The sequence below is a fragment of the Paroedura picta genome, chromosome 1 (genome assembly GCF_049243985.1).
Source record: "Paroedura picta isolate Pp20150507F chromosome 1, Ppicta_v3.0, whole genome shotgun sequence".
Lineage (NCBI taxonomy): Eukaryota > Metazoa > Chordata > Lepidosauria > Squamata > Gekkonidae > Paroedura > Paroedura picta.
In genome coordinates, this window is record NC_135369.1 from 35,365,068 (window position 1) to 35,391,629 (window position 26,562).

The window sequence follows — 26,562 nt, forward strand, 5'->3', positions numbered from 1 at the left end:
GAGCATAAAGCTCTTTGAGGGGTGTCTGCAGACATATTAAATAGAAATCATATTAAGCACACGTTCATGTGTAGGATGCTGATCAGTTAGTTCTGTAAAGGAAATACATTGTTTAGTAACACTGGGATCTTTGAATTTGCACATTCATTTTATTAGTTTCTTGGGTATCTGTTTTATTTTGGCTCTTTAAAGATAATAGATAAACATTTATTTTTGAGCATTGAGGAATATGTATGAAACAAAACATTTTAAAGCAAAACATGAAGCAAAATCATTTAAAACAATCTAAAGATCTAAAATTATCTGAAATATTTATTTTAAAAATGAAATATAACTATATTAAGAAATATAGGTGTTTTGAAAATCTGAGATGATTAATCATACACTCCGGATTTCTTATCTCTTTTTTCTAACAAGCTGACTCTAACTGCAATCTTAAATTTTGGCGCAAAACAAGTCTATTATTATCATCATCATTGTTATCATTGTGTATGACTAAAGTATTCATGGGAATGTTGTAGTTAGTCTTACCCTGTTAGTTAGTCTTACCCTTAGTCTTACCCTGTGAGGTAAATGGGGTTGAGAGAACTCTGACACAACTGAGAACAGCTCTAACCGGACTGTAACTAGCCCAAGGTCACCCACCTGGCTGCACGTGGAGGAGTGGAGAATCAAACCCAGTTCTCCATATTAGGGGCCACCACTTCCTCAATTTTTTTTCTCTCAGACTATTTTTTGAAGGCAAAAACCCTTGTCTTAAGAAACATTTCATTCATTCTAAATGATAAAATATTTCATTTTTCTTGGGGGGGAGGGCGGCTGATGGGGGAAACCACCTCCTCCCCAGATTGTTCCCTCCTTTCCAGTCCTCCATATCTCTTGAACTAACTAAAATTTTATTTACATTACATTCCAGAAGTTTACATGCACATGAATGATATAACCAAGATGTTTGGGCAGAAGAGGAGCTGTCATGGTAGTGGTGGTAGCTCTCATCTGCTTCAATTGAATTTCCCTAACCCCTCTCTCTTTTCACTTCATAACTTGTTTGAAAGTCATTAGTGTAACTGACTGAAAAGAGCATGATAGAATGGCAAAGCTTAAGAGGTTTTGCAAGTCATAAAAGTTTCCTTTAAAAACTGGAAGTATAGCAAGGAACATAAACCATGGTAGCTATAATAAAATATAAGTGTAAATTTGAATACCAAGTAGCCAGAGAAATAAAATAAATTTAAGTATAACATAGGTGAGGAGCAGGTGTGAGAATCAGGGAGAGATTACCAGAAGCGGATATAAAGTTATAAGAGAAGCTAAACTTCATTACCATAAAAGCCAATTGGATGTGGTCTATTACTGAATTAAGTTTAGCTGGGTCCATAGCATTAGAAAACAAAGTAGGAAAGATAATGCATTCAGAGTAATAGGTGGCAAGTATTCAGGATTAATGTTGGGTTGGATTCATTTAGAAAGGTTTAATTTATATTTATATTTAACCTTACTTCTGCCTAACACCTCAAATATTCATGTTCTGCCTCTTAATCACAGGTTTCATTAAAGTGGATTAGGAGAAAGGTAGTAGTCTTTTCCTTTATGTTCCTGTTTATCTATCCTCCAAATCTGATGTTCTAGGTTGTGTTAGTTATGTACATTGCATTTATAGCATGTACGAAAAGGGAGAGCTTTTAATGATCAAAACCAATGGAAATTTCAGCAATCTATGACATCCACTTTACCGCCATCAGTTTTCTTTCCATAACTTTGAAGAAATGTATATTTCAAATAATAGTTATGTACATTTCAATAGCACTGGAAGATTAGTTGTGGTGATAGATTTATGCAAGTTAAATATAATTTGGAATAAAGTGTTTTACAGATATTCCTGTTTGAAAAGAAATGTGAAATGTCTATTCCTATACCCAGGGGAAGAGTTTACAAAAGGGTGGAGACATGACCTGGGTAACTACAGGCCAGTGAGTCTGACCTCAGTTGCAAGGAAGATAACTGAGCAGATTTTAAAGGAGGAGATCTACTGTCATCTGGAGAACAATTTGTTAATCTGGTTAAGTCAGCGCAGTTTTGTCTCCAGGTGCTCGTGCCAGACCAACCTGGTTTCCTTCTTTGACCAAGTAAAGGGCTTACTGGATCGTGGAAACTCAGTTGATGTTGTTTACTTGGATTTCAGCAAGGCTTTTGACAGAATCTGCCATGATGTTCGGATGAGAGGACAGCAGACTGATTTTTTGGATGGTTAGGTGAATTGGAAACTGATTAGAAGAGTCGTTGTCAATGGTATTTCATCAGATTGGAGAGAGGTGAACAGTGGGGTGCCACACGGTTTAGTAATAGGTCCGATACTTTTCAACATTTATCATTGATACTTGTTGAAAAGTATCGGATCTAGTACTAAACCGTGCTTGACCCCACCCCACTGCTTGACCAAACAATTGGCAGAAGAACTCTATCTTGCAGGCCATGCGAAATGAGAACAAGATGCAATTCAGTGAGAAGTGCAGAGTTCTACATCTGGGTCCCAAAAATGAGAAGCATGCATACTAGATGGGAAATACACTTCTGGGTAGCTGTGTATTTATGTGAACGAGAGCTTGGGGTACTTGTGAACTGTAAGCTAAATATGAACAGACAGTGTGAAGTGGTGGTAAAGAAGCTGAATTCAGTCTTGGGCTGTATCAACAGAGGCATCATAATCACAAGATATTAGAGTCCCACTGTGTACCACATTGGTCAGACCCCACCTGTAGTACTGTGTGCAGTTCTGGAAGCCTCAGGTTCCTGTTGGCAGCAGAAGATAGGACCTGCAGTAATGAGTTTAAACTATGCGTAGAATGATATTGGCTATATATTTGGGGGGGCGGAATTTACACTCAGTATGGTTCAGCAGTGGAATCAGCTGCCTCTTGAGCAGTCTTTAACCAGTGGCTGAAAAGATACTTATCTTGGATACTTTAGGCTTGATCCTACATTGAGCAGGGGGTTGGACTTAACGGTCTGTATGGCCCCTTGTAACTATGATTCTGTGATTAAATGTAGAATTTTCAGTTCTGTTTCCATATGGACAACCAATGTAATTGTTTTATACCCTAACTTCGAATTTGGATTTATGGTACAAAAATTATAAGTAAAAATGATGATGTAATTTTTTTTTCTCTTCCCCCTGACAGTATCCCACAGAACCGCCAGACTGTCTTGTGGACTTGCCAGTTCAGTTCATTGTTTTAGCCGGTGCACAGGTACACACCTTTTGAAAGCATCTTTGTGTAATACAATGATCATGTAACGAAGTGAAGCAAAAATATGTGAGCTTCCTCCATATTTCTTTTCATTGTGTGAGGATAAAAAGGATAGTTAACTGGATCTCCAATTAGTATGAATAGGCTAGGATCCAAAGAACTGTGGAATTAGCTTTGTGAGTCCAAGATGCACTTGTTTTTCCAAAGTGATATTTTCTCCTATTCGTTCCCTACCTCCATAGCAAACTGCTTTTGAAAGTGAGGGGAATTCAAAAGTTTTGGTACTGTGAAAGGGAGGGCAATGTTGACTCCTCATTGAAGAAGGAACATTTCACCAGACCTTGTATGACTATAAACAGTATTGCAATGTAAAGCTTTGCATTCAAGTAAGCAGTTTTTATGTTCCATTTTAACCACTCTGACCCTTTATTTAGATACAAATGAAATTATTATTGTTGTTGTTGTTGTTATTTATTTGTCTTATATCATGCCGCTTTCCAAAGACTTGCGGCGGCTTGCAACATAAAATCCCCATAAAATCCCCATATAAAACCCATTATACCCAGGGCTCTAAAGCCCCCTACAACCACAAAAGATTGGCGGCCTAAAGATCCCCCCTCCTGAGCAGCCCTTCATAGAGATGGAGGGTGTAGATGTAATACAACTGAGCCTGAGGAGGGTCCCTGCTGTTCCTAGCACTGGCCTCAACCAAAAACCTGGTGGAAGAGCTCCATTTTGCAGGCCCTGTGGAACTGTGACATCTTTGTCAGGGCCCTCAGCTCTCCTAGGAGCTCATTCCCCCCAGGTTGGGGCCAGGACTAAAAAGGCCCTAGCCCTGGCATTTCTGGAGGAGATGCCTGAAACTCAGCATCCAAACTAGGATTTTCTGCATAACCCATCCCCAAGGCATCCTTAACCACTCCGTGGAGATGTTGTAGTTGAGGCCAACATGTGTGCTGCTGTCCTCATGTTCATGCCACGATCAGTCACCATGAAGTGTATGCCTATCTATGCAACTAAATGTTTTTGAAAGTGGCTTATGTGTTGCCTGCTCAGTATGGAGCAGAGTTTGCCATTATCTGGCCTGGTGGCCCCCCAGTGCCAGCACCTGAAAGCACCTCTTCAGGCGGCACCCAGCAGCAGCCTCAATGAAAAGGGTCTTGTATGGCCTCTTTATTGCACCAGTCCAGCCAGAGGACAGAGTGGTAGAATACGGCTGTGGACCAGTCCTCCACACAGGAATGCTGCAGCCCTCCTCCTCCCCTCTACCTTCCTAGTCTTCTCCTTAGCCCTTCGCCAAGGGCCCCGCTATGTTCCCTTCGTGCTGCTCATTATTACCTCAGGCCAAATCCTACCTAGTTGCACTGCAAGCTGAGTAACAGAGTTTTACATCTTTTTATGAACTCTCCCGCAAAAAAAACCCCCTACCTTTATGTATTTCAAAAAAGCTAACCTACCTTTGTTTCATTTTTTGTTTCCTTTTGTTTTGTTTTTGCTTTTTTAGTGTTTTAGAACTAGTGACTTTCTATACTGAAAACTATGGTTTAATAATCTTGAGATGGAACAGCAACTTTCTTTAAATTTTAAGGTTCTTTATTAAACTTGTCTTGACTAGATTCTGTGGAACAAGCTAGATTTCTTTTGCAGAAATGCAAGAGCTCCTTCCTGAAAACTGAAAACTTACAGGGCAACCTTAAAGAGAAATTTGTCCATAAGCGCCTGCCTTCACTGAAGCTCAGAGCACTACATAGTGCTTTTTAAAAAGTTAATCTGATCTATTATACCAATATTTTGAAGATACACACACAACCTTGCTTCACAAAACCAGAAGGAACTGAAACCTATTAATAAAAGCAAAGGAATGACAAAAAAGGGCCTTATGTCCTTGGTTTCACCCCTCCTACAAACACACACACACCAATAGGCCCAAACAACAACTAAATTCCACAAAAATAACTGCAAGCCAGAAGCCACAAAACCAGAAAGAAGGAACTAAACCCTAAGAATAAAACTTATCTGAAGAAGTATATCTGCACACAAAAGCTTATATCTTGAATAAAATTTTATTGGTCTTAAAGAAGGACTAAAACTTTGTTCTAAAAATAAAATCAAAAGGAACAAAAAAAAAAAAAAGACCTGAGGGTGTTGGCCTTAAGCCCAGCCCCCACAACCTATCACTCACCAAGCCCAAAGAACAACTAACAATAAATAGGAACACTTTTTAATGCTGGGGGGAAAATGGCTGTTTTCAAGATCAACTATTCTGGCAGCTGGTGAGATCCTCTATTCTGTATTTGGCTTTAAAAATTCAGATACCTTTTCAGCTGGGATACTCCCAAATGCACACCCCTAACTAGAAAGCAGGCATTTTCAACTTAGAACTGAAGCTTTTGTTGCCTCTGATAGCAGCTGATTTAAATAATTGGCATTGTCACAAATTTCCATTTCTGTTTAAGAGAAATGGTGAGGCTCATTGACGTTCCATACTGTTTCTTGGCCACACAGGGTTCCTCAAGTGCAACACAGTGATTTATGTTAAAATAGGAAATGTGGAGGAGAGACCCAAAATGGATTTTATAAATATGGCTGAGAATCTTTGAATTTCTATTAAATAAAAAAGATTTTCACATTGAAATGTTTTTATATAAGAAAAAGCAGGTATTTCTGACAGGTCATAAATACTGTATTCTAACCTGGCAGAATGCATCCTTGCTAGGGATCTTTTCATCCCTGTCAGATAGATATTCAAATACCGTAAATTACCTATACAGAATTAATAGTTTGTACTGTTCATGGAAAGAAAATGCCCCCCTCTGGCAAGAATGCAAAATACTTAATTTTGAAAAAAAAAATCTTATATTGAAAACAACTTTCTACCATCAGAATTAATGATACTTTACAGAAGCAGCATGAGCAAAGTAGCAAGATCTGCATATAGCATATTAAGGCATTTGACAAAGGTGAGACCAACATGTTCTTTTGTTAATGCTAATCAGAGTTCTGTAGAAAAATTACACATGGGCAAAAACTGGCATCTGTATTCAACCCCCCCCCCCCCCAAAATTTCTCTACTCAGTTGCTGAGATTTCACAGTATTAGCAGTCCACGTGTTTAATAAAATGAGATAAAAGTGGTGGATATATGGATATGTTTGTATTTAGGAAGCGGTGGTGGTTAATTTGAACAGCTTCTTATACAACCTCCTGTTTTGGAAGCAGCTTTCTAGGGTCTGAAGCCCTGGCTTCCTTTTAAAATATCTTTTAATCCACTGCAGCTGCCAGTGGTTGAATCTCTATTATTATTTTAATTATTTTTATTTAGAAGAAGAAGAAGAGTTGGTTCTTATATGCCTCCTCTCCCTACCCGAAGGAGGCTCAAAGCGGCTTACAATCGCCTTCCCATTCCTCTCCCCACAACAGACACCCTGTGGGGTCGGTGAGGCTGAGAGAGCCCTGATATTACTGCTCGATCAGAACAGCCTTATCAGTGCCGTGGCGAACCCAAGGTCACCGATCTGGCTGCATATGGGGAAGCGCAAAATTGAACCCGGCATGCCAGATTAGAAGTCCGCACTCCTAACCACTACAAAAAACTTATACATTTACATTATGTATAATTTACCTTTCTCCCTGAGACTGAAGATGAGTAACACAATGTATGACAATGCACTTAAACAGGATGAGATATCCAGTAAGCAATGTAATAGGATTGGAACTGCAGAAGTAATACCTAATAGCATTGACCTCTCTTCCAACCTCACCAGGCTGAAAATCTGCACTACAGCTTCTAAAGCAGTGGTCCCCAACCCCCGGTCCGGGAACCAGTACTGGTCCGTATATCAGTCAGTTCTTGGGCTACAGCTCCTCCTTATCCTCCTCTCCAGCTGCTGCCTCGGGGGCTGCCCTGCCACTCTGCCGCCGGCTCACCTTTGCTTTAGGATGCTTAGGGCTGATCCTGCATTGAGCAGGGGGTTGGACTAGATGGCCTGTATGGCCCCTTCCAACTCTATGATTCTATGATTCTCTCCAGCGGCTGCCATGGCTGGGGCTCCCCCTTGACATGTCATTGTGCAGCAGCTGATGGCAGAGCCCAACAGTAAGTGTCAGGAAGTCAGGGACGCTGGTGGGAAAGCAAGTGGAGCAGGGGCTCAGGTGATGGCGGCAACGTCCCTTGGCAAAAGACTACCCCCCCTCTGGGCCTCAGTAAAATTGTCAAGCGTTGATCGGACCCCCCTGGTGATAAAAAGGTTGGGGACCACTGTTCTAAAGGATCCCCCCCCCCCTTCCCGTGGCCAGAAGAGAAAACACTATGGACAATTTTAATACTTAATATTTTATAATTTTTATGTATATGATTTTAATGTAATATTGAATTGGATTTGTTATTAATCTTGCAGTTTTATACAGGGATTTTATGTATAGCACAAGTACATAATTTGCCCTGAGTTTTTGAAGACCAGGGAAGAATATAAATTCCAAATCTGAAACAAGAGAGTGAGCTTGGTGTAGTGATTAAGAGCAATGGCTTCTAATCTGGGGGATTGGATTTCCCACTCCTCCACATGCAGCCAGCTAGGTGATCTTGGACTGGTCACAGTTCTCAGAGTCCCAATTCTCTCTCAGTCCCAATTCCTTCCAGAGTATCTGTTGTAGGGAGAGGAAGGGAAAATTATTGTAAGCTGGTTTGAGACTATTTTGGGTAATGAAAAGTGAGTATAAAAACCAATTTCTCCTTTGTAAATTTTAAGATGATATGTTAAACTATGCAGAAATTACATGGCTAGGATAGTATGGATTCTACACAGTAGTATACACCATCCTTATAATTAAAGTAACTTCCTCAACCATATATACTCTATATTTCCTTTGTAATAACACCCTTCTGAATAATCAAGTTTTGCATAGTCTGTGGAATGCCAGGAACATAGGAACTGTCATCCATTCCATAAGGTAGGGCCCACAACAGAGAATGCCCTTATATGGACAGTTGTTGATTTTGCCCAGTTACTGGGGACACCCATAGGAGGCTCTGATCATGTGAGTGAAGTTGTCACAGTGGGTTATGGAAGGAGAAAGGGGGTTTCAGATAAAAGAACTGGCTGATGGAAGAAGAGCATGTTCTTTCTTTATTATTTATTTTGTGTTTACATCCTGCCACTCCAACACAAGTGGCTTGTGGCGGGTAACATTTGTGTCCCCAATAAAATACAATCAAACAGTTAAAGCCACTCATTAAAACATACCAGATGGCAACCAATGCTCCACTAATCAACAGCCTCCTTACAATGCCTGGTGTGTGTGTCTGTGTGTGTGTGGGGGGGGGGGAGCCCAGGGTTGCCTGATGATTCCAGGAGTAGCCCAGGTTTTCCTTGCCCTGGCGTCAACCAAATATTTGGCAGAAGAGCTTCATCTTACAGGCTCTGCGGAACTGGGCTAATTCTGTCAGGGCCCTCAGCTCTCCCAGGAACTCATTACACCAGGTCAGGGTCAGGACCCAAAAGTCCCTGGCCCTGGTGGAGGCCAGGTGAACCTCCCATGGGCCAGGGATCTCCAACAGATTTGTACCCGCAAAGGTGTTTAAAGTGTGTTCCACCAAATGGCTGCTACTGCTGAAATGAATTATATGTTGGCATTGTTGTTTACCACTCCAAGACAGCGAACTTGAGAGGGGCGGTATATAAACTATAAATAAATATAGAATCATAGAATCATAGATTTGGAAAGGGCCATGCAGGCCATCTAGTCCAACCCCCTGCTCAACGCAGGATCAGCCCTAACCATCCTAAAGCATCCAAGAAAAGTGTGTATCCAGCCTTTGCTTGAAGACTGCCATTTATATAAATAAATGCCTCTCCTAGCTTCTCCCACCCCTTCTCAAGGGCTGTCTGTGAAGGGGGGGCATTTAAACAAGCCAGATCAGCTGTCATTCAGTCTGTTTAAATGCAGGAATGGGCAGTTAGGCTCAGGCAGGCCTAAAAAAAATAGTACTGAAAAAAATCCCATGAAATACTTTTGTTTAGAATGAGTGGATTACTGTAGACATATGACTCTTGAACCCAAGATGCTTTTCTGTACCTAGAAGGGGATCTCACCTTCATGAGGGGAGCATGCAGAGCTTTCATTGCTTCTCAGTGGTTGTCCTTTTGACCTGACATCGTTGACGTTTTCCCCTCTCCTTCAAACCTCTGTGACCCATATACCCGCAGACTGAGTAAAAAGTAGCTTATTGCCCTACCTTGTAGAGGGGAGGGGAGAAAAAAGATCAAAAGGAAGTGGGGGCAGAAACTGCACCAAAGCCTCAGAGGAAAGCTGAAAGTTTCACTGATAACTTGGCTCTCTCTAACCAGGTAGCAAAAATTAAGGTGCGTGTGCTAAAATAACAGAGGGTCCATCAGCTTGCAATTTTCTGTCACATACTGGGTATATTTTGCAATTTTGCTTGTATAAAACTAAGGCATTTATAACTTGTAAATTCCATTGGTATGTCAGTTATTGCAGTTTTATATGCTAAATAAGTTATAAACAAAGCATTTTATGCTAAAGCAAAACATAGGGCAAAAAATCAACTTCCCCCAAGGCTTTGGAATTTCTGGAAATTTTATATCTCTGACTCCGGCAAGCTTGCTGAAGTGCAAAATGCAAACATATGTGGAGTATTTGGCTTGCTGCCACCGTTTTTTTTAAAGACATGTGCAGTGAATTCTACATGTACACACCCTTCACACTTGATGGGGCACCACACATATTTTGTATTTTAGTATCTAAGTACAAATGGTAAAAGGAGATCCATTTTGACATTGTGTAGGCCGTGTTTCGAAAAGGAGGCATGGCAAGAATGTATGGGGTGATTGTCTTTTGTCTAGATATTTTGGGTATTCAGCCTGCGTGTTCTAATCCTTGGTAGGCATTTAATTCCAACATTTGTAGGTCAACTTAATGAAAACATTGACAAGACCCTGAACTCAAACGGTGCTAATGTCACTGTTAGAATACCAGCACACTCTTGTTAAGGAGAATGTAAATAGATTTCAGGTACCATAATTGATTTTTTTCCCTAACAGCTGTTCCCTGTTTCATGTTCTTCTAGTACTTTTGGACTTTAGGTTTGATGGTTCCCCCCCCCCTTTATATAATAATAGACGTGGCTTTATGGCATCTGTATTAAAAATGGGTAATTTTCCTTATGGTCCCTGTCTTCCTGCTGGGTTGATAATGTTTTGATGTATTTTTCTTGTGCTCTGATGAGAGGTCTGCTGCTGCTGCTCTGACATATTCATTTGGATGAATAATTATAACGTGCACAATGTCAAGCTGAAGATGGTAGGGTTTTGTGCGTCATGACAAGCCTAGTAGCCAGTGCAGGTGTCTCACAGCATGATCAGTAACAGCCAATGTATTCTGGCTCAGAGGAGACATTTTAGAATAGTAAGAAATCAGCACCAAGGGCAAGGCTGCTGCCATTGTTCCACGTGCCAAATAAATGGAGAGCTTCCCAATGACAAGTGCTAGAACATTTACTTGCTTCAGTTGCAGGCTCTATTTTTTTTTTTAATTAGCCAGATACATTTGCTATCTGCTCCGTTTTTGAAAGCAAAAAGCAAAAAAAAAAAAAAAAAAAAGTTACTGCATATAATTATTCAGGGCCCCTCATTTTAAAGCCTTGTCTTTCCCTTTGAAATTTTAGTTAAAATATTTTCAGTAAAATATGCTACGCTGGAGCTTCAGTATAAGCTGGGTGTATTTCTCGCTTCTATTGCTAAGCCTGCAATGGGATTGTAGAATACCGAATCAATAACACACACAAAGGCTGGGATAGCTGAGAAGGGGAGCTTTTTAAAGATTTCAGATTCAGCACTGTTTTGCTGGTAGATATGAAGGTGGGAGGCATGTAGAAGAAGGGTTCAGCTCTGGTAAATGACAAATGGAAACCATTTTCCAAGCAAATCTGGAAGAATCATAAATTACTAATAGAAGAGACCTAGCAGGTCACCCAATCCATACCCCTGCTGTGTCGGAACCTGTTCGCTGCAGCACATTTTTCTTGTGTTTTTGTCTTAATCCTCCAATCAATGTAGTGGATATTGCCTAGCCTAGCCAGTCTTTCCCACCCATCATTTAGTTGAAAAGAATGTTAGTTCCCTCTTAAGTTGTACTTAGAGACTTTTCTTCTCAGTTAGGAACCCATGGAGGAGACTGCAAATCATGGTAGAATATAAGACCAGTGTGTTTGAAACTTCCACACATGTGTTGCTGGTACAAGCAAACTGTCCCAAACAATTTGCAGTAAGAAGGAAGAGAAATGTGTAAAACTTGTTTTGTGATCATTTCAACCTTCTGCATAATGTTGGCATAAAGCAAAGGACTATATTATACTAAAAGACATGCATCCTCACCAGTCAATTTGGTTCCAACTTACTGATAATGAAAACAAAATGAAATAAGCAAAAACATAGTTCTTAATGTTTCCAGGCATTTGAATGGCTTTAGCTGCAGATGTCTGCTCTCTTGGATTTTGTGTTCACTTTTTATGAGCGACCTTGAATTCAGAAAGGGCAAGTTACAAATCTCTTAATGAATCGCATCAATTAAGTATCTGCGATTACTTTTATGTGTTATGATGAAGCCTACAGAAGAAGGCACCTATTTGCTGATGCCTCGGTATAGGGGCTATTCTCTTTGAATGTTGCTAATTTCATGGAAAGTCTGAATGCCAGCATCAGTCACTGTTGTTAGCTGCTGGGTTTTGGGCTGGTGTGGGCATTTTCAAGGCATGCTGTGTCAGTATCTGAGTATCACATCCTACCATGGCCAAGAAATGTTAACCAGGGTGCACCATGCAAATAATGGCTGGCTCAGTTCTCAAAGGTTCCGATTACATGTTGTGGGCAACCAAATTGTACCTCAGGAGACCTATTACTTCCCACTGCTGGTCATAAGGGGCTGTTTTAACCTGTATCCTAGTGGTGTTCACTTCTCTCCAACATTAGAAAATGAATGCTATTTATTCAGATAAGGAAAATAACAAGAATGGGAACAAAATTGCAGTAGAGCAAAACCTATGTACCATTTTTGATACTGCATGGGCAATTTTGATACGTTCATACGTGTTTACAGAGAACACAGACATAATGTTGCCTTTAAATACTTCCCTTTATATTCAAAGTGCTGTTTATACCCTAAAGGGTTTGGAACCAGGGTACTTGAAGAACTTCCTCTTCCTGTGCTGCCTATCCTACAAGTTAAAAATTAAAAAAAAGGTATCCAAGTTATTTAGATATACAGGCAAACAGTAGTTACCCAGACTTCTGAAGTACATAGGTAGCCTCCTCCTCCTCCTCCTCCTCCTCCTCCTCCCCCTCCTTTCCTTTCTTCAAAACAGACACCCTGTGAGGGAGGTGGGACTGAGAGCTCTGAGAGAACTGGAAATGGTCCACAGTAACCCAGCAGGCTTCAGGTATCTCAAAGCAGTTTCCAATTGCCTTCCCTTTCTCTCCCTATAACAGATACCCTATGAGTGAGGTGGAGCTGAGAGAGCTCTGTGGGAACTGAGAATGGTCCACAGTCACCCATCAGGTCTCAGGTATCTCAAAGCCGTTTACAGATGCCAGCTTCCAGGTGGGGTCTAAGAATCCCCTGAAAGTACAGCTCATCTCCAGGCAGTTAGACTGAAGGGAAAAATCTCTCCTCTCACATGCATCCCTTCAAAAGGAATTAATGTGGCCCTAGATACACCTTGGCTAGCACAGGCTGTTGCTTGGCTGGTGATGTCTGCCCTTCTGAAGCATGAGGCCTACTGCTGGCAGCTGCAGTCCTTGTTGTCCGCAAGGCCAAGTTGTTGCCTAATAAAAGTGGATCACTTAGTTTTCCCCAAAGTCTCACTGTCTACTTTCCTGTGAAGCTAACTCCACTTGAAATTCTGGGCCACTTATGCCTTTGATTTCATAGGACTTTCCTGGCAAATACTGTTTTATATTTACCAGGCCAAGCTTGAGAAAAGTCACTTCAGTTCCCATGTCTCTCCAGCCATTTACTTAGAATCATAGAATCATAGAGTTGGAAGGGGCCACGCAGGCCATCTAGTCCAACCCCCTACTCAACGCAGGATCAACCCAAAGCATCCTAAAGCATCCAAGAAAAGTGTGTATCCAACCTTTGTTTGAAGACTGCCAGTGAGGGGGAGCTCACCACCTCCTTAGGCAGCCTATTCCACTGCTCAACTACTCTGACTGTGAATTTTTTTCCTGATATCTAGCCTGTTTATAGTTCTCAGGCTGTAAATATTCTTTATTTAGATCTTTCTGCACTTTCCACACTTGCAGGACAGATGCTGGTCTGTCTGTGCCCCAAAATACAAACAGTTGCTCGTATGGGCTGGCTGAAGCCTAAAGCCCAGGAGGGACACACCGGCACCATTCCACCCCAACCTCAATCTGCAAGCCTCTACCATTGTCTCTAGATTATAATTGTAATGATCAGCTCTGCAGACAAAAATTGACTACTTTGGAGGCTGAACTCTGAGGCACTGTACCATTTTGAAGTCCCACATCCAAACCTCCAGGAATATTTCCAACTCAAGGATACCCATCCTCCAGGTGGGGCCTGGAGATCTCCTGGAATTACAACTCATCTGTAGGGTATAAAGATCAGCTCCCCAGGCAGAAGGTCCTGCTTTGGAGTTTGGACAAGGTTGTTGTGGAGAATTAACATTTAAGGCCTCCCACAGAAGTTGTGGAATTGAAACACTTGAGGCCTATTGCACAGGGTTGCAGATGAAACAGGAGGCAAAAGAACCTCCACGACCGCATCCAGTTTCATCATCATCACAATCTGCACAACAACCCTGTGTGGTAGGCCTCAAATCTACAGAGTGTTGCTTGGCTGCCTTTTCCTGCCAGCAGCGAGGCTGGCCAGAACAGTATTTTAAGTGAGAAGTGGCTTTTCTGTGGCCTCCCTGTCAGCCAACTGTTTGGCAGAAGGGGAAAGCTTCCCCTGCCAAAGGAAAGCACAAGTATACCCACAGACTCCTCTGCGTTGCTCTCTGAAGGAAATGCCTCCCTGTGAAGGAGCCTGTCCGAGGCTCCTTCACAGCAGGCCTGAAGGGAGGGGGGAGAGAGCACACTCATCAGCCACCTTCCAGCTCCATCAGTGGTCTGAGGCAAAGTGAGCGGAGTTGTTGGATATGACAGGGGCAGGAGACACAGCTTGATTGGGTGGTAGACGTGGTCTGGTTGGACTGTTGGGGGTGGGTGCCAGTGGGGCTGGGCCAATCTGGACACATGCAGTGCCCAGCCAGGGCCTGGACATTCTCCGCCCAGGAGGGCTTTTCACAATTATATAGTACAGCAAAATGTTAAAGACTAGGGCTGCCAAAGAGGCAACAGCTGGTTTAATTTATCCACCAATTCTGGCAGAGATCCTTATATTCTGATGTCCTCCAGGTGAATACAATATTTATGATTTTTTTTTCTTTAAGGAATATTGACCACAATCCAAGACAGAATTAAGCAGTGTTAAGTACCCTGAAATTAATGGAGTTTAACTAAGTTTAACACTTTTGAATTGTGGACATTGTGTTTCAGTGAACATGGACCGGATACAATGTAGAAACATGCAAATTGAGACTTTCCCCAGCAGGAATGCCATTAATTTTATCGGGTGAGCTAAGCGTATGCTGAACTTCCATGAAGGAAATGGGACAGCAGTGATTAATTCTGGCTGGATTGTGTCCAAAGTAAACAGAAGTGTATATTCAGCAAAATTCTCTATATGTTTTTTTAATACCTAGATATTCACTGTATAGGAAAAAATTCTTCTCAGAATTATTTTCTTGCTTCTCCCCTCCCCCCCCCGCCCCACGTCTGTCTACTGACAACATGTTGCGGCAATACTACCACACTGTAGTGTTTGTGACACTATACTGCTGCAAGCACTTACATGTCTATGAGATCAATAGTTCAAAATATAACGAATCATGCCAATAGATAATGTAATTTGCCCCTTTATAAACGGAGCCTTGACTAGACTGAGAGATTTCCTGCATCTTAGTAAATGAGTATGGCAAGAATCTTGCAAGGATTCGACTTGCTACTATAAAGCAGGTGCGTTCTAAGAAACAGCATTTGTATCTCATCTTATACTTTCTCTGACCAGCATGAAAACTAATATTCAGCAAGGATCCAGCAGTCTGATGCATTCTTACCTGGGAGCAAGCTCCACTGAACACAGTGAGCCTTACACATGAGTAAAGAGGCAGAGAATCATGCTGCAAATTTCTCTACTGACATGTTATCATGATTACGGAGTATAATGGTTTGGATCCAAAGGTGCCTGGGTACAAGCAGGTAGAAGCATAGGACATACTATAGTACCTGCTTATTATAGCCTAGACAATCACACTGCTTTTGTGGTTATTTCATTTTATGTTCACTGTTCTTTAGATAGAGGCAAGCCTGCATTGCTTGTCATTTAAAAAAATGATGGTGGATTGTGGAACAGCAACCCCGTTTACATAAAATCAAGCAGCAGATTTGACTATTTGCTGTACTACCAAGTCGTTTTAATGGACAAAAATAGGTTCCATGCAGATTGCTTAAAGGAAAAGTGGTTAGATATAAACTGGTTGAAGTGTAAAATGGGTGATAAACTCTTCATGATTTGCATGACAAAGTAATATGGCTGATTTTAAGATAAAAGATTCAGATATGCATATGGAATGTCAGTTGGCGACATCAATGATGCATGCAAATAAGATCAGATGAGCAGATCGTTTTAAGAAAAGATTTGGCCACCTTTTAAGGAACATCATTGAAAATTGCAATTAGTATTAAAATTAATTGGATTCAAAACTTATCTGTGGATTCTAATCCCTTGATGTTTCTTTATTTCTACTGGAAACCCTTTCAATTCCCTAAAGATAAAGATAAAAATGATTATTAGAGGATTTATCTGTATGTGATGTAGGAAAATGTGAAAAATCAAAATGGAAAGCAACTGTTGCAAGTACCAGAAAATTATGCTATTAATTTAAGTGTCATCAGAGCACAAAAGATCACATTCCAAGACTCTGTGAAAATTATTAAAATACTGGAAATAATAGTACTTAAGATGAAGATATTATGCTCTAAGATCTGGTTAAGTGACTGACACTATTATATCACTTCAGGTATTATAAAAGTAACAAAATGCTTTTAAAGATAATAAGTGTTACGTTTTGAGATTGGCAGTATTCACACTTTTCTGCTTAAGTGCTTTCCTACTTTAATATAATTTAATAACTGTGTGTGTGTGTGCGTGTGTGTGGAATCCAACATTTTTCTCAAGTTATTCCCTTCCTCTTTCCCAATGATTTTCTCATATATATATAAAATAAAAAGCCATCTAAGCAATTTCCAAAGCCCCTGAAACTTCATCTGTGTCTTCAGTAAAAAGACATATGTTTAGGTAAAGTGTTTTTATAGTGCAATCCTGCTATGCCCTACTTTAGAACAAAGTGCTACGTATTTGTTTTCTAAAAAATCACATTCCATGTCTTTTTCCACCATAACTAACTTTTCATATATACCACAGCAGAAAATGTCTCCAGTAGAAATGTTGGTGGTGTGGAAGCTTTACCAGATGTGTCTGTTAATCCTGCTAAAGCACCCCTTGTCATTTGAGTGCCTGTTTGTAAAAAGGATGTTAAATATAACAAGAGTGGTCATACCAGTCTCCCTCCTTTGTGAGTCAGCACTCGTTACCTTTAACATATTTTGGCTATGGAGAAAAGCTCAGACAATTGGAAGAAGATTGTACTGGATTGATTTGTAAAGTGTAACTGCAACATAGGCTTCCTGGCATTTCAATTGATGTCTTCTAAACTGTACATGAGAATGAGTTACAGTGAAACTGATGCAAATCATCTTGGGCAGGGTGGCACAAAAAATGTGTTAAGGACCTCCCCCTGTACCTTATGGAAAATTCTAGAATCCATTTGTTATGAGTTAATTAAATGGTGCTTAACTGAAGAATTAAAAAGACTTTGAGAAATATCTGCTCTTAGTAAAAATGGTGGAAATTTAAAATAAATGAAAACTCTGTCACAACATAGCCAAAGGAACGCAGCATTTGTGTGGCCCATTCAAAACTCAGGTCTTTGGAGGAAAAATTGTAGGGGAAAATTCCAGTCTTTTTACTGCCACACATTTTGCAGTTAGATGTATGCTAGACTTTACAGTGTTAGAGTAGGCTCCCTATTTTAAAAACTACTCACTATTACTCTTGGTAAAATGCCATCTATAAAATTTGTTACAATTTCCTTCCCTTTAGAGCTCCTTATTAAGCATTCATCGTCAGTTTTTGGCAGCACTGGAATCATTGAAGGCGTTTTGGAATGCTCTAGATGAAATTGATGAGAAGACCTGGGTACTTGAGCCAGAAAAACCCACACGGAGTGCTACAATGCGAAGAATTGCAATTGGTAAGAACAGAAAAAATAATATGGTTTTGGCTCTGGATTCACAAAGACCAGAAAACAAAAAAACAAGATGTTTAAAATTATTTGTCTAACAAATATATGATTTCAAACTGAATACAATAATGAATATCAACAAAGAAATCCATTGTGGTTTCTAACAGTTTGGTCTCAAATAGTAACATTTTCAAATTTAGGCTGCCAGCTCCTCAAGGCAAGGGTTTTTTAAATGTTCATGTTCTGTAAACTGCCACATAGATGGTTAACTATGTCAACAGTATGATTGCTATCCAATTAACCAGCTGAGTTGACAAAGGATTAGGAGCTGAAGAGAAAAGTGTTCTTGCTGTTTTTAGGTGCATGAATCTCAGCAGACACCTTTCTAGAAGAGGCATTTCTTGGACTCAACAATGCTTCTTCTAAGATGGCACCTGCTGCAGTTCTTATAAGTACTTTCTAGACTAACTGGATCATGTCCAGAGGAGGGCAACGAAGATGATGAAGGGTTTGGAGACTAAGTTGTATAAGGAAAGGCTGAGGGAGCTTGGGCAGTTTAGCCTGGAGAGAAGACGACTAAGAGGTGATATGATAATCATCTTCAAGTACTTGGAAGGCTGTCATATAGAGGAGGGAGCAGCGTTATTTTCTGTTGCCCCAGGTGGTCAGACCAGAATCAATGGGTTGAAATGGAAGAAGTTCCTGACAGCAATTTCTCAGTAGAACAGCCTTCTTCAGGAGGTGGTGGGTTCTTCTTTGGAAGTTTTTAAGCAGAGGCTGGATAGTCTTCTGACAAATGCTGATTTTTATTAACAGAGGCAGAAGGGATGCAAGAAGGGATTGTGTTGGTGCTTGGCTCTTGTGGCCCTTTCTTGCATACCCAGGGAAATGCCAATTAGCACTTTGGGGTTGGGAGACAAATTTTCTCCAGGAATCTTTTTTCTTGGGGGGAGGGCATCATCTGGGCATGCAATTGGGGTGGGCAGGTAGTTGTGAGTTTCCTGCATTGTGCAAGGGTTTAGATCGGTGGTCCCCAACCACCAGGCTGCGGCCCGGTGCCGGGCCGCAGCTCCCTCTCCCTGCCCCCCCAAGTAAGAAACTTCCCAGGCCGCAAGCAAATCGGCCACAAAAGCAAAAGCGGCCGATTAGTTTGCGGCCTGGCAAGCTTCTTTTTGTGGTGGGGGGGGGGGGAAGCAGGGCAGCGCATGCGCATTTGCGCCATGCGCAGCTGCAAACACGGGATTGCGCACATGCACATGTGTGGCTGCACATGGCGCAAATGCGCATGCGCAACCTGGCTGCGCATGTGCGGCGTGTGCAGTCGAACGATTGCCCTCCCCACCACCGGTTTGCAGCCTTAAGAAGGTTGCGGACCACTGGTTTAGATGACCCTGGATGTCCTTTTCAACTCCATGATTCTATGACTTCAAAAAAAATCTGCTGCTCCACTAATTGAGGGCACATTTTAATTGGTCAAAAGTGCTTCAAATATTTTAATATAACCAGTTCTGTTAGCATTCTGTAAACAAGACATCAGCAATGAGAAACAGACAACTATTTAAGTAGGAAATACTTACACTGAACAAAATGGCTACATTAGGGTTTGTTGCTTACAGATGTGATGGCACAGCATTTTGTGCTTAGTCCCTTAACTAAGAAAGTTCTTTTGAGTATGTGTCAAGTGCTGAGTAAGAATAATTTGTGCGTCCATTGTTATTTCAGGAAACAATGTTTCAGTTAATATAGAGGTGGATCCCAAACACCCCACCATGCCTCCTGACTGTTTCTTTCTTGGGCCGGATCACGGTAGGGTGCCATCTTTCTTAAACCGATTTTATCAGCCACAGTTATGATTCTGCTAAAGAATGCTGGATTAGGTGCCCATTGATGTGATCCAACAAACCACTTCTTTTTCTTCTTCTTTTGCTTTAACAGAAAGCATAGTCAGAATTGCTGAATACAGGTTAGATAAGCCTTGTATTAAAATAATTCCAGCTTAGTGGACCAAACAGATTGTAAATTTCTTTAATGCCAGACAACGCTAAATTCAGCCCATCACTAGCACTTGGGACTCTTGTGACTTAGTTTGGGCCTGCTGAGGATACAGCCCTCTTTCCTAGTCACTCTTAGTGTTTTATACACACATACACATAAAGTTGATTTATATACTGCCCCTCTCACACTTGCCATCTCAGGGCAGCAAACAACAATTACATTATAGCATAATAAAACAACAATAAGATCCATTAACATTAAAATCAAACAATCATTTTAACAAACACTATTAAAACTGTTATCAGCACCCGTGATTGTTACTGAGATTGATGATGATGTTAACCATGTATGATGCTGACTAGGAGGCTGGGTAACAGGAGTGAGGCCCAGTTTTTAGGTGGCATAGGTTCTTTGCTGGTCTCAACCATAGGGCTGGTACTCCATATTGCAGGCAAGTTCAGTCAGGGCCCAGATCTCCCCAGGAAGCTTGTTCTACCAGGCCAAGAAGGCCCTGGCTCTGGTTGAGGCCAGATGTATTTCTTTGGGGTCAGGAATCCTTATCTTTTTAGAATTATTAGATTGTAATGCTCCCTGGGGTACATATTCAGAGTGGCGGTCCCTCAGATTCACAGAGCCCAGACCGCATAAGGCCTTCAAGGGTAAAAACCAAAATCTTGAACCAGATCTGGAACTCAACCAGGAGTCAGTGCGGCTATCAATATTATGTGGGCTCTCCAAAGTTTCTACGTGAAAACCCAGGCAGCTGCATTTTGTACCAGCTGTAGTATCCAGAGCAGGGGCAAGGGTAGGTCTGCATTTCTGATGGATAAGTTGAAGGACTGCAATCTGGATTTTCAGATAGTTAGGTGGATAGGGAATTGGTTAGAGAACCGCACTCAAAGAGTTGTTGTCAATGGTGTTTCATCAGACTGGAGAGAGGTGAGTAGCGGGGTACCTCAGGGCTCGGTGCTCGGCCTGGTACTTTTTTAACATATTTATTAATGATCTAGATGAGGGGGTGGAGGGACTACTCATCAAGTTTGCAGATGACACCAAATTGGGAGGACTGGCAAATACTCCAGAAGATAGAGACAGAGTTCAACGAGATCTGAACACAATGGAAAAATGGGCAAATGAGAACAAGATGCAATTTAATAAAGATAAGTGTAAAGTTCTGCATCTGGGTCAGAAAAAATGAAAAGCATGCCTACTGGATGGGGGATACGCTTCTAGGTAACACTGTATGTGAACGAGACCTTGGGGTACTTGTGGATTGTAAACTAAACATGAGCAGGCAGTGTGATGCAGCGGTAAAAAAAGCAAATGCCATTTTGGGCTGTATCAACAGAGGCATCACATGAAAATCACAAGATGTCATAGTCCCATTGTATACGGCACTGGTCAGACCACACCTGGAGTACTGTGTGCAGTTCTGGAGGCCTCACTTCAAGAAGGACGTCGATAAAATTAAAAGGGTACAGAGGAGAGCGACGAAGATGATCTGGGGCCAAGGAACCAAGCCCTATGAAGATAGATTGAGGGACTTGGGAATGTTCAGCCTGGAGAAAAGGAGGTTGAGAGGGGACATGATAGCCCTCTTTAAGTATTTGAAAGGTTGTCACTTGGAGGAGGGCAGGATGCTGTTTCTGTTGGCTGCAGAGGAGAGGACACGCAGTAATGGGTTTAAACTTCAAGTACAACGATATAGGCTAGATATCAGGGAAAAAATTTTCACAGTCAGTGTAGTTCAGCAATGAAATAGGCTGCCTAAGGAGGTGGTGAGCTCCCCCTCACTGGCAGTCTTCAAGCAAAGGTTGGATACACACTTTTCTTGGATGCTTTAGGATGCTTAGGGCTAATCCTGCATTGAGCAGGGGGTTGGACTAGATGGCCTGTATGGCCCCTTCCAACTCTATGATTCTTTGATTCTATAGAATAAGTTACAGCAATCAAGTCTGGAGGTGACCGTTGTGTGCATCACGGTGGCTAGGTGCTCTGGGGACAGGTAGGGTGCTAGTAGCTTAGCTTGGTATAGGTGGGAAAATGCCTGCTAAACTACCCTTTTGACTTGAGCCTTAGAATCATATAATCATAGAGTTGGAACGTGCCATACAGGCCATGTAGTCCAACCCCCTGCTCAACACAGGATCAGCCTAAAGCATCCTAAAGCCTTCATTGTTAAGATCAAGGATTACTTCCAGGTTCCTGGCTGACTGTGCAGTTGTGGGCTCCAGCCTAGGAAGGCTTGCTACCTGTTCTTCCCCAGTCAGATGATGTCTGTCTTTGAAAGGTTAAGTTTGAGATGGCTTGCTTTAAGCCATCCTGTCCATCTCCAGACACTGGATCAATGCGGTCAGAGGGGTATCTTGGCTGCTCATTCATCAGGAGACAGATGAGTGTCATCTGCATACTGATGACACCCAAGCCCAAAGCTCCAGACTAGCTGGGCAACAGGGCACATCAAGATCAAGTTCTTAAATAATGTTGGGGAGAGAATTGTGCTCTGCGTTGGCAGTAGTGTGCTCAATCCTCCCTGGTTGCAACCCTTTGTCCTTGATCATGGAGAAAGGAGGTAACCCATTGAAGGGATTCCTGTGTCGATGAGATGGCGAGCAAGAAGCTCATGATCTACCATGTCAAATATTGCTGTGAGATCGAGCAACTCCAGCAGCGCTGACCCGCCTCCGTCCAGCTGTTGCTGGAGATCATCAGGGCAACAAGAGTCGTCTCGACTCCATGGCTCAAATGGGAACCCGACTGGAATAGATACAGAGCCAGCGGTTCTTCCAGGAATGTTAGTAGTTTGTCTGTGGCAACCCTTTCAATCACCCACAGGAATGCTGAATGCAAAAAGTAATTGGCCAGGTCCTGAGGATATGACACTTTTTTCAATAGAGGACTAACCACTGCCTCCTTCAGACTAACCACTGCCTGCCTCCATCCAGGAAAGTCTGTGTAGAGAGGGCCAAGTTTATAATCTCCCAAAGTGGTCCTCCTACCTTCTCATTGCTTGTTTTAGAAGCCATGAAGGGCAGGGATCTAAAGGATATGTGGTCAGTCTCATTGAAGCAAACAACCTGTCAACATCAGACTGCACAAGACATCAGAAACTGAAAACACTCCTTCAGAGGCAGCAAAGGAACTTCCACTTACATCTCTGTATTAACTGTCAAGGGAAGGTCATTGCAGAGGGATGCGATTCACAAAATAGCTCACAGATGTTTTCCAATTGATTAGTATTTGGGCACCCTTCCTGCATAGCGGTCAAGAACTGGATTACCCTAAATACCTGTGCCGGGTGCGAGCTTGCAGATGCCATGGAGGCCGCATAAAACTCACATTGAGCCTTTTGCTCTGCCATCCCATAGGTTCTCATAAGCATCCCATAAGATGTTCTTGCCGCCTTGTGAGTTTGCTTCCTCCAATCACAGCTCCCATTTCTTTACACTCAGGTCCTCTGTATACCAGGGGACTTAGTATGCGTAGCGTGAAGATGTGGGGGGCATCAGTGCCAGTCATCTACCATCTCATCTAGCGAGTTGTTGAGGGGCTTCAGGTCTTGCAGAGCATTCAGAAATCCTTCAAGATCCATTATTCTCTGCGGGTGGCAAAAATCTCCCCTCTGCCTCTGGGGGGAGGGTGGGGAATTCATAGTTGGGCCTTCAGGGTGTAGTGGTCTGACCATGGCACTGCATTTACTACCAGATCCACCCGTACCCCTGCACCAAAGATCAAATCCAGGGTATGGCCTGCTTGATGGGGTGGAACTGGCACCAAATTGTGAGACCCCTTGCTGTGGCCATGGATGCCACCAGGTCTGGGCCTGATCCAGAGGCTGGTCTCTCCATGTGGACAATGAAGTTTCCCAGAACAATAAGTCTGGGGTCTGAAGAAAAAAGTTAACAGTGCTCTTAAAGTTCCACCTGTTTCATGAAACCAAAGATAGGTTGATATGGGTTCTGGATAAATACTAGAACACTGTTGATTCAGAAGCAGAAACTTTTCCTGACTGCCCTTTCATATGGAGGATGGAGCAGAATTGTTCTCTCTTGCCCCAGAAGGACGGACCAGAACGAATGGGATGAAATTAATTCAAAAGAAATTCCATCTAAACACCCAGAAGAAGTTCCTGACAGAGCGGTTTCTCAGTGGAACAGGCTTCCTCGGGAGGTGATGGGTTCTCCATCTTTGGAAATTTTTAAACAGAGATAACCATCTGACAGAGAGGCTGATTCTGTGAAGGCTCATGGGGGTGGCAGGTTAGAGTGGATGAGCGATAGGGTTGTGAATGTCCTGCATAGTGCAGAGGGTTGGACTAGATGACCCATGAGGTCCCCTCCAACTCTATTATTCTCTGATTCTGTGACTGAATGGAAGCTTGCAATGTCCATGGTTTTTTCTTTCTTTCTAGTTTTTAGGCAGTGGTAGTGTAATTCTTGTTCTAGCAGGAGCCTGGTTACAAATTATGTCAACATTTGTAGGTTCCTTTAACTGTAGCAAGTGTGGCTGTTACTCTTGACATACATTCAGAACCCATGGATACAGATGTGGAAAATATACATGGATGAAGCCCTTTGTATTCTAAGCTAAAATTGAGGAGGTTTTAGGAGGGTTTTCAAAAGTCCAGTATAACACACACACACACACAAACACATCCCCCCCCCCCTCACACACACACACACAAACACACTTTCAGTTCTCTCTGGGCAAGAAAAAGAAATCCAGTTGGCCTTTCGCTAACAAAGCAGAAAATTATGTTAAATATGATCATTCTGATGTGAGCTTGTCAGAGTACCCAAGCTTCACTAACAAATCAGGGTAAGACAAAACAAAGAGGCCATCAATTCCGTTCTCAAACATAATTAACTATCCTATTTAGTGGAGTCTACACATTCCTAAGAAGGACGTAAGGAAAACATTTCCCTGAAAGATAAGGGTGGCACAGACCCTTGGCGGAGATAGGGTTGCTTAAAGATCAGGAGTAGGGATGAGCACAAGCCAGAAAATTCCAGTTCAGTTTGGGGTATTCTCAAACCAAAAGCCCCAAAATGAACCGGGCAGTCTGTTCCATTTCTCCCTGCTTAAAAATGAGGGAAGTGAAATGGACCACTGAAATGGCTGGCCCAAATTCAGATCCTAGTCTGACACTCTAACCACTGCATAGGAAAAACCGTCTTATACAGCAGACAGCTTTGTGGCTACGTGGTCACCTTTTGTAAACCACTGTGTGAGAATGGTGAATATGCGCTGGATCCAACCAACTTTTTCACTGAATCTCACCTAATTTCCCTCGTTATAGCTCTAGACCCACATGGCTTTTGTCTGTGTAGTTCCTATGATCCCTCATTTTTCAGTAGTGGAAATGCTGGTTAGATCCAACTCAACTTATGCTCAGTCAGCACGAATCTGCCGTTTGCTGCCAGATAACTAGTTCTAAAGAATGAAAAACTGGATGAGGAGCTACTTCAGAGAATGTAATCCTAGGCTTGGTTTACATAGTCTACACTGCCCTAGAGAATGGATTTTTTATAATTAAATAGAACACTTTTGTGAGTAATGTCAAAACATTTACCTTTTGTTTTTAGTTGTAAATCCTTTGAAAATGAAGCTGAACAGCAACATACATATGTGGTAAGTATATTTGTATTTAGATTTTAATTCACAGCATTTTTCAGTGTATACTGACATTTTTTCTTTCTTTCAGGGATCCAGAAGCGAGTCTATTGCAAAATTTGAAAGAAGTTTTAGAAATGGATTTTCCCTCTCGAGAAGCTCTGGACAAGTCTGTATGTTGGCTTGTGGTCATGTTTATAATATTTAAAGTATCATAAGGTAAAGGTATCCCCTGTGCAAGCACCAGGTCATGTCTGACCCTTGGGGTGATGCCCTCTAGCGTTTTCATGGCAGACTCAATATGGGGTGGTTTGCCAGTGCCTTCCCCAGTCATTACCATTTTACCCCCCAGCAAGCTGGGTGCTCATTTTACAGACCTCGGAAGGATGGAAGGCTGAGTCAACCTTGAGCCGGCTGCTGGGATTGAACTCCCAGCCTCATGGGCAGAGCTTTAGACTGCATGTCTGCTGCCTTACCACTCTGCACCACAAGAGGCTTTTAAACTATCATAAATTAGCAAAAAAAAAAAATAGAACCACAGAATTGGAAGGGGCCATACAGGCTATATTTAGTCCAACTCCTTGCTAAGTGCAGGATCAGCCTAAAGCATTGAGGATAATGAACAACTTATGACTACTGGAGAAGAATGGAGGCAGTTAATAGGATAGCTTGGGGAAAAATATGTTCTTAGATGATTCTTAGATGATTTCTGTGCCACCTCTTCCTGCTTCCTGGTTCATGTGACTTACGAAGTAACACACAATCCTTATCCATGGTTCCTCTATATATTTGTGAAATGGCCCTATGGGAGGAGTGTGTTTGGGATGTCCATGCTTGAATACGGGCCAATCAGATGTGCTGGCCATACCCTGATTGGGCCGGCCCCTACGTTGCACCCTTCTCCCTAGCAGCCTCCCTTACAGGGTGACTATAAATGAGGAGAGGAAGGGAAGGTGATTTTAAACTGCTAAGAGACACCTGAGGCTTGCTGGGTTACTATGGGCCATTCCCAGTTCTCAGACCTCTCATATCCCCACAGGGTATCTGTTATGGGGAGAAGAAGGAAAGGCAATTTTAACTGTTTAGAGCAGGGGTAGTCAACCTGTGGTCCTCCAGATGTCCATAGACTACAATTCCCATGAACATCTGGAGGACCACAGGTTGACTACCCTTGGTTTAGAGACACCTGAGGCCTGCTGGATGACTGGGTCATTCCCAGTTTTCTCCGAGCTCAGGGCACATAACATTATATCAACAGTAA

The 26,562-nt window shown here is 42.0% G+C and overlaps 1 protein-coding gene across 5 annotated transcripts in view; it reads left to right on the plus strand.

Moving 5' to 3' along the window:
• FANCL (FA complementation group L) overlaps nucleotides 1–26,562 on the plus strand; it is a 69,601-nt gene that overhangs the window by 37,777 nt on the left and 5,262 nt on the right. For 3 of the 5 annotated variants that reach the window (XM_077333351.1, XM_077333342.1, XM_077333361.1), the window contains 5 exons: nucleotides 3,180–3,248; nucleotides 17,552–17,702; nucleotides 19,416–19,499; nucleotides 25,274–25,319; nucleotides 25,393–25,474. In XM_077333351.1, the coding sequence (XP_077189466.1) occupies nucleotides 3,180–3,248; nucleotides 17,552–17,702; nucleotides 19,416–19,499; nucleotides 25,274–25,319; nucleotides 25,393–25,474 (432 nt within the window). Of the gene's footprint in view, nucleotides 1–3,179; nucleotides 3,249–17,551; nucleotides 17,703–19,415; nucleotides 19,500–25,273; nucleotides 25,320–25,392; nucleotides 25,521–26,562 lie in introns of all 5 variants that reach the window. The other 2 variants (XM_077333377.1, XM_077333371.1) reach the window with 2 other exon arrangements.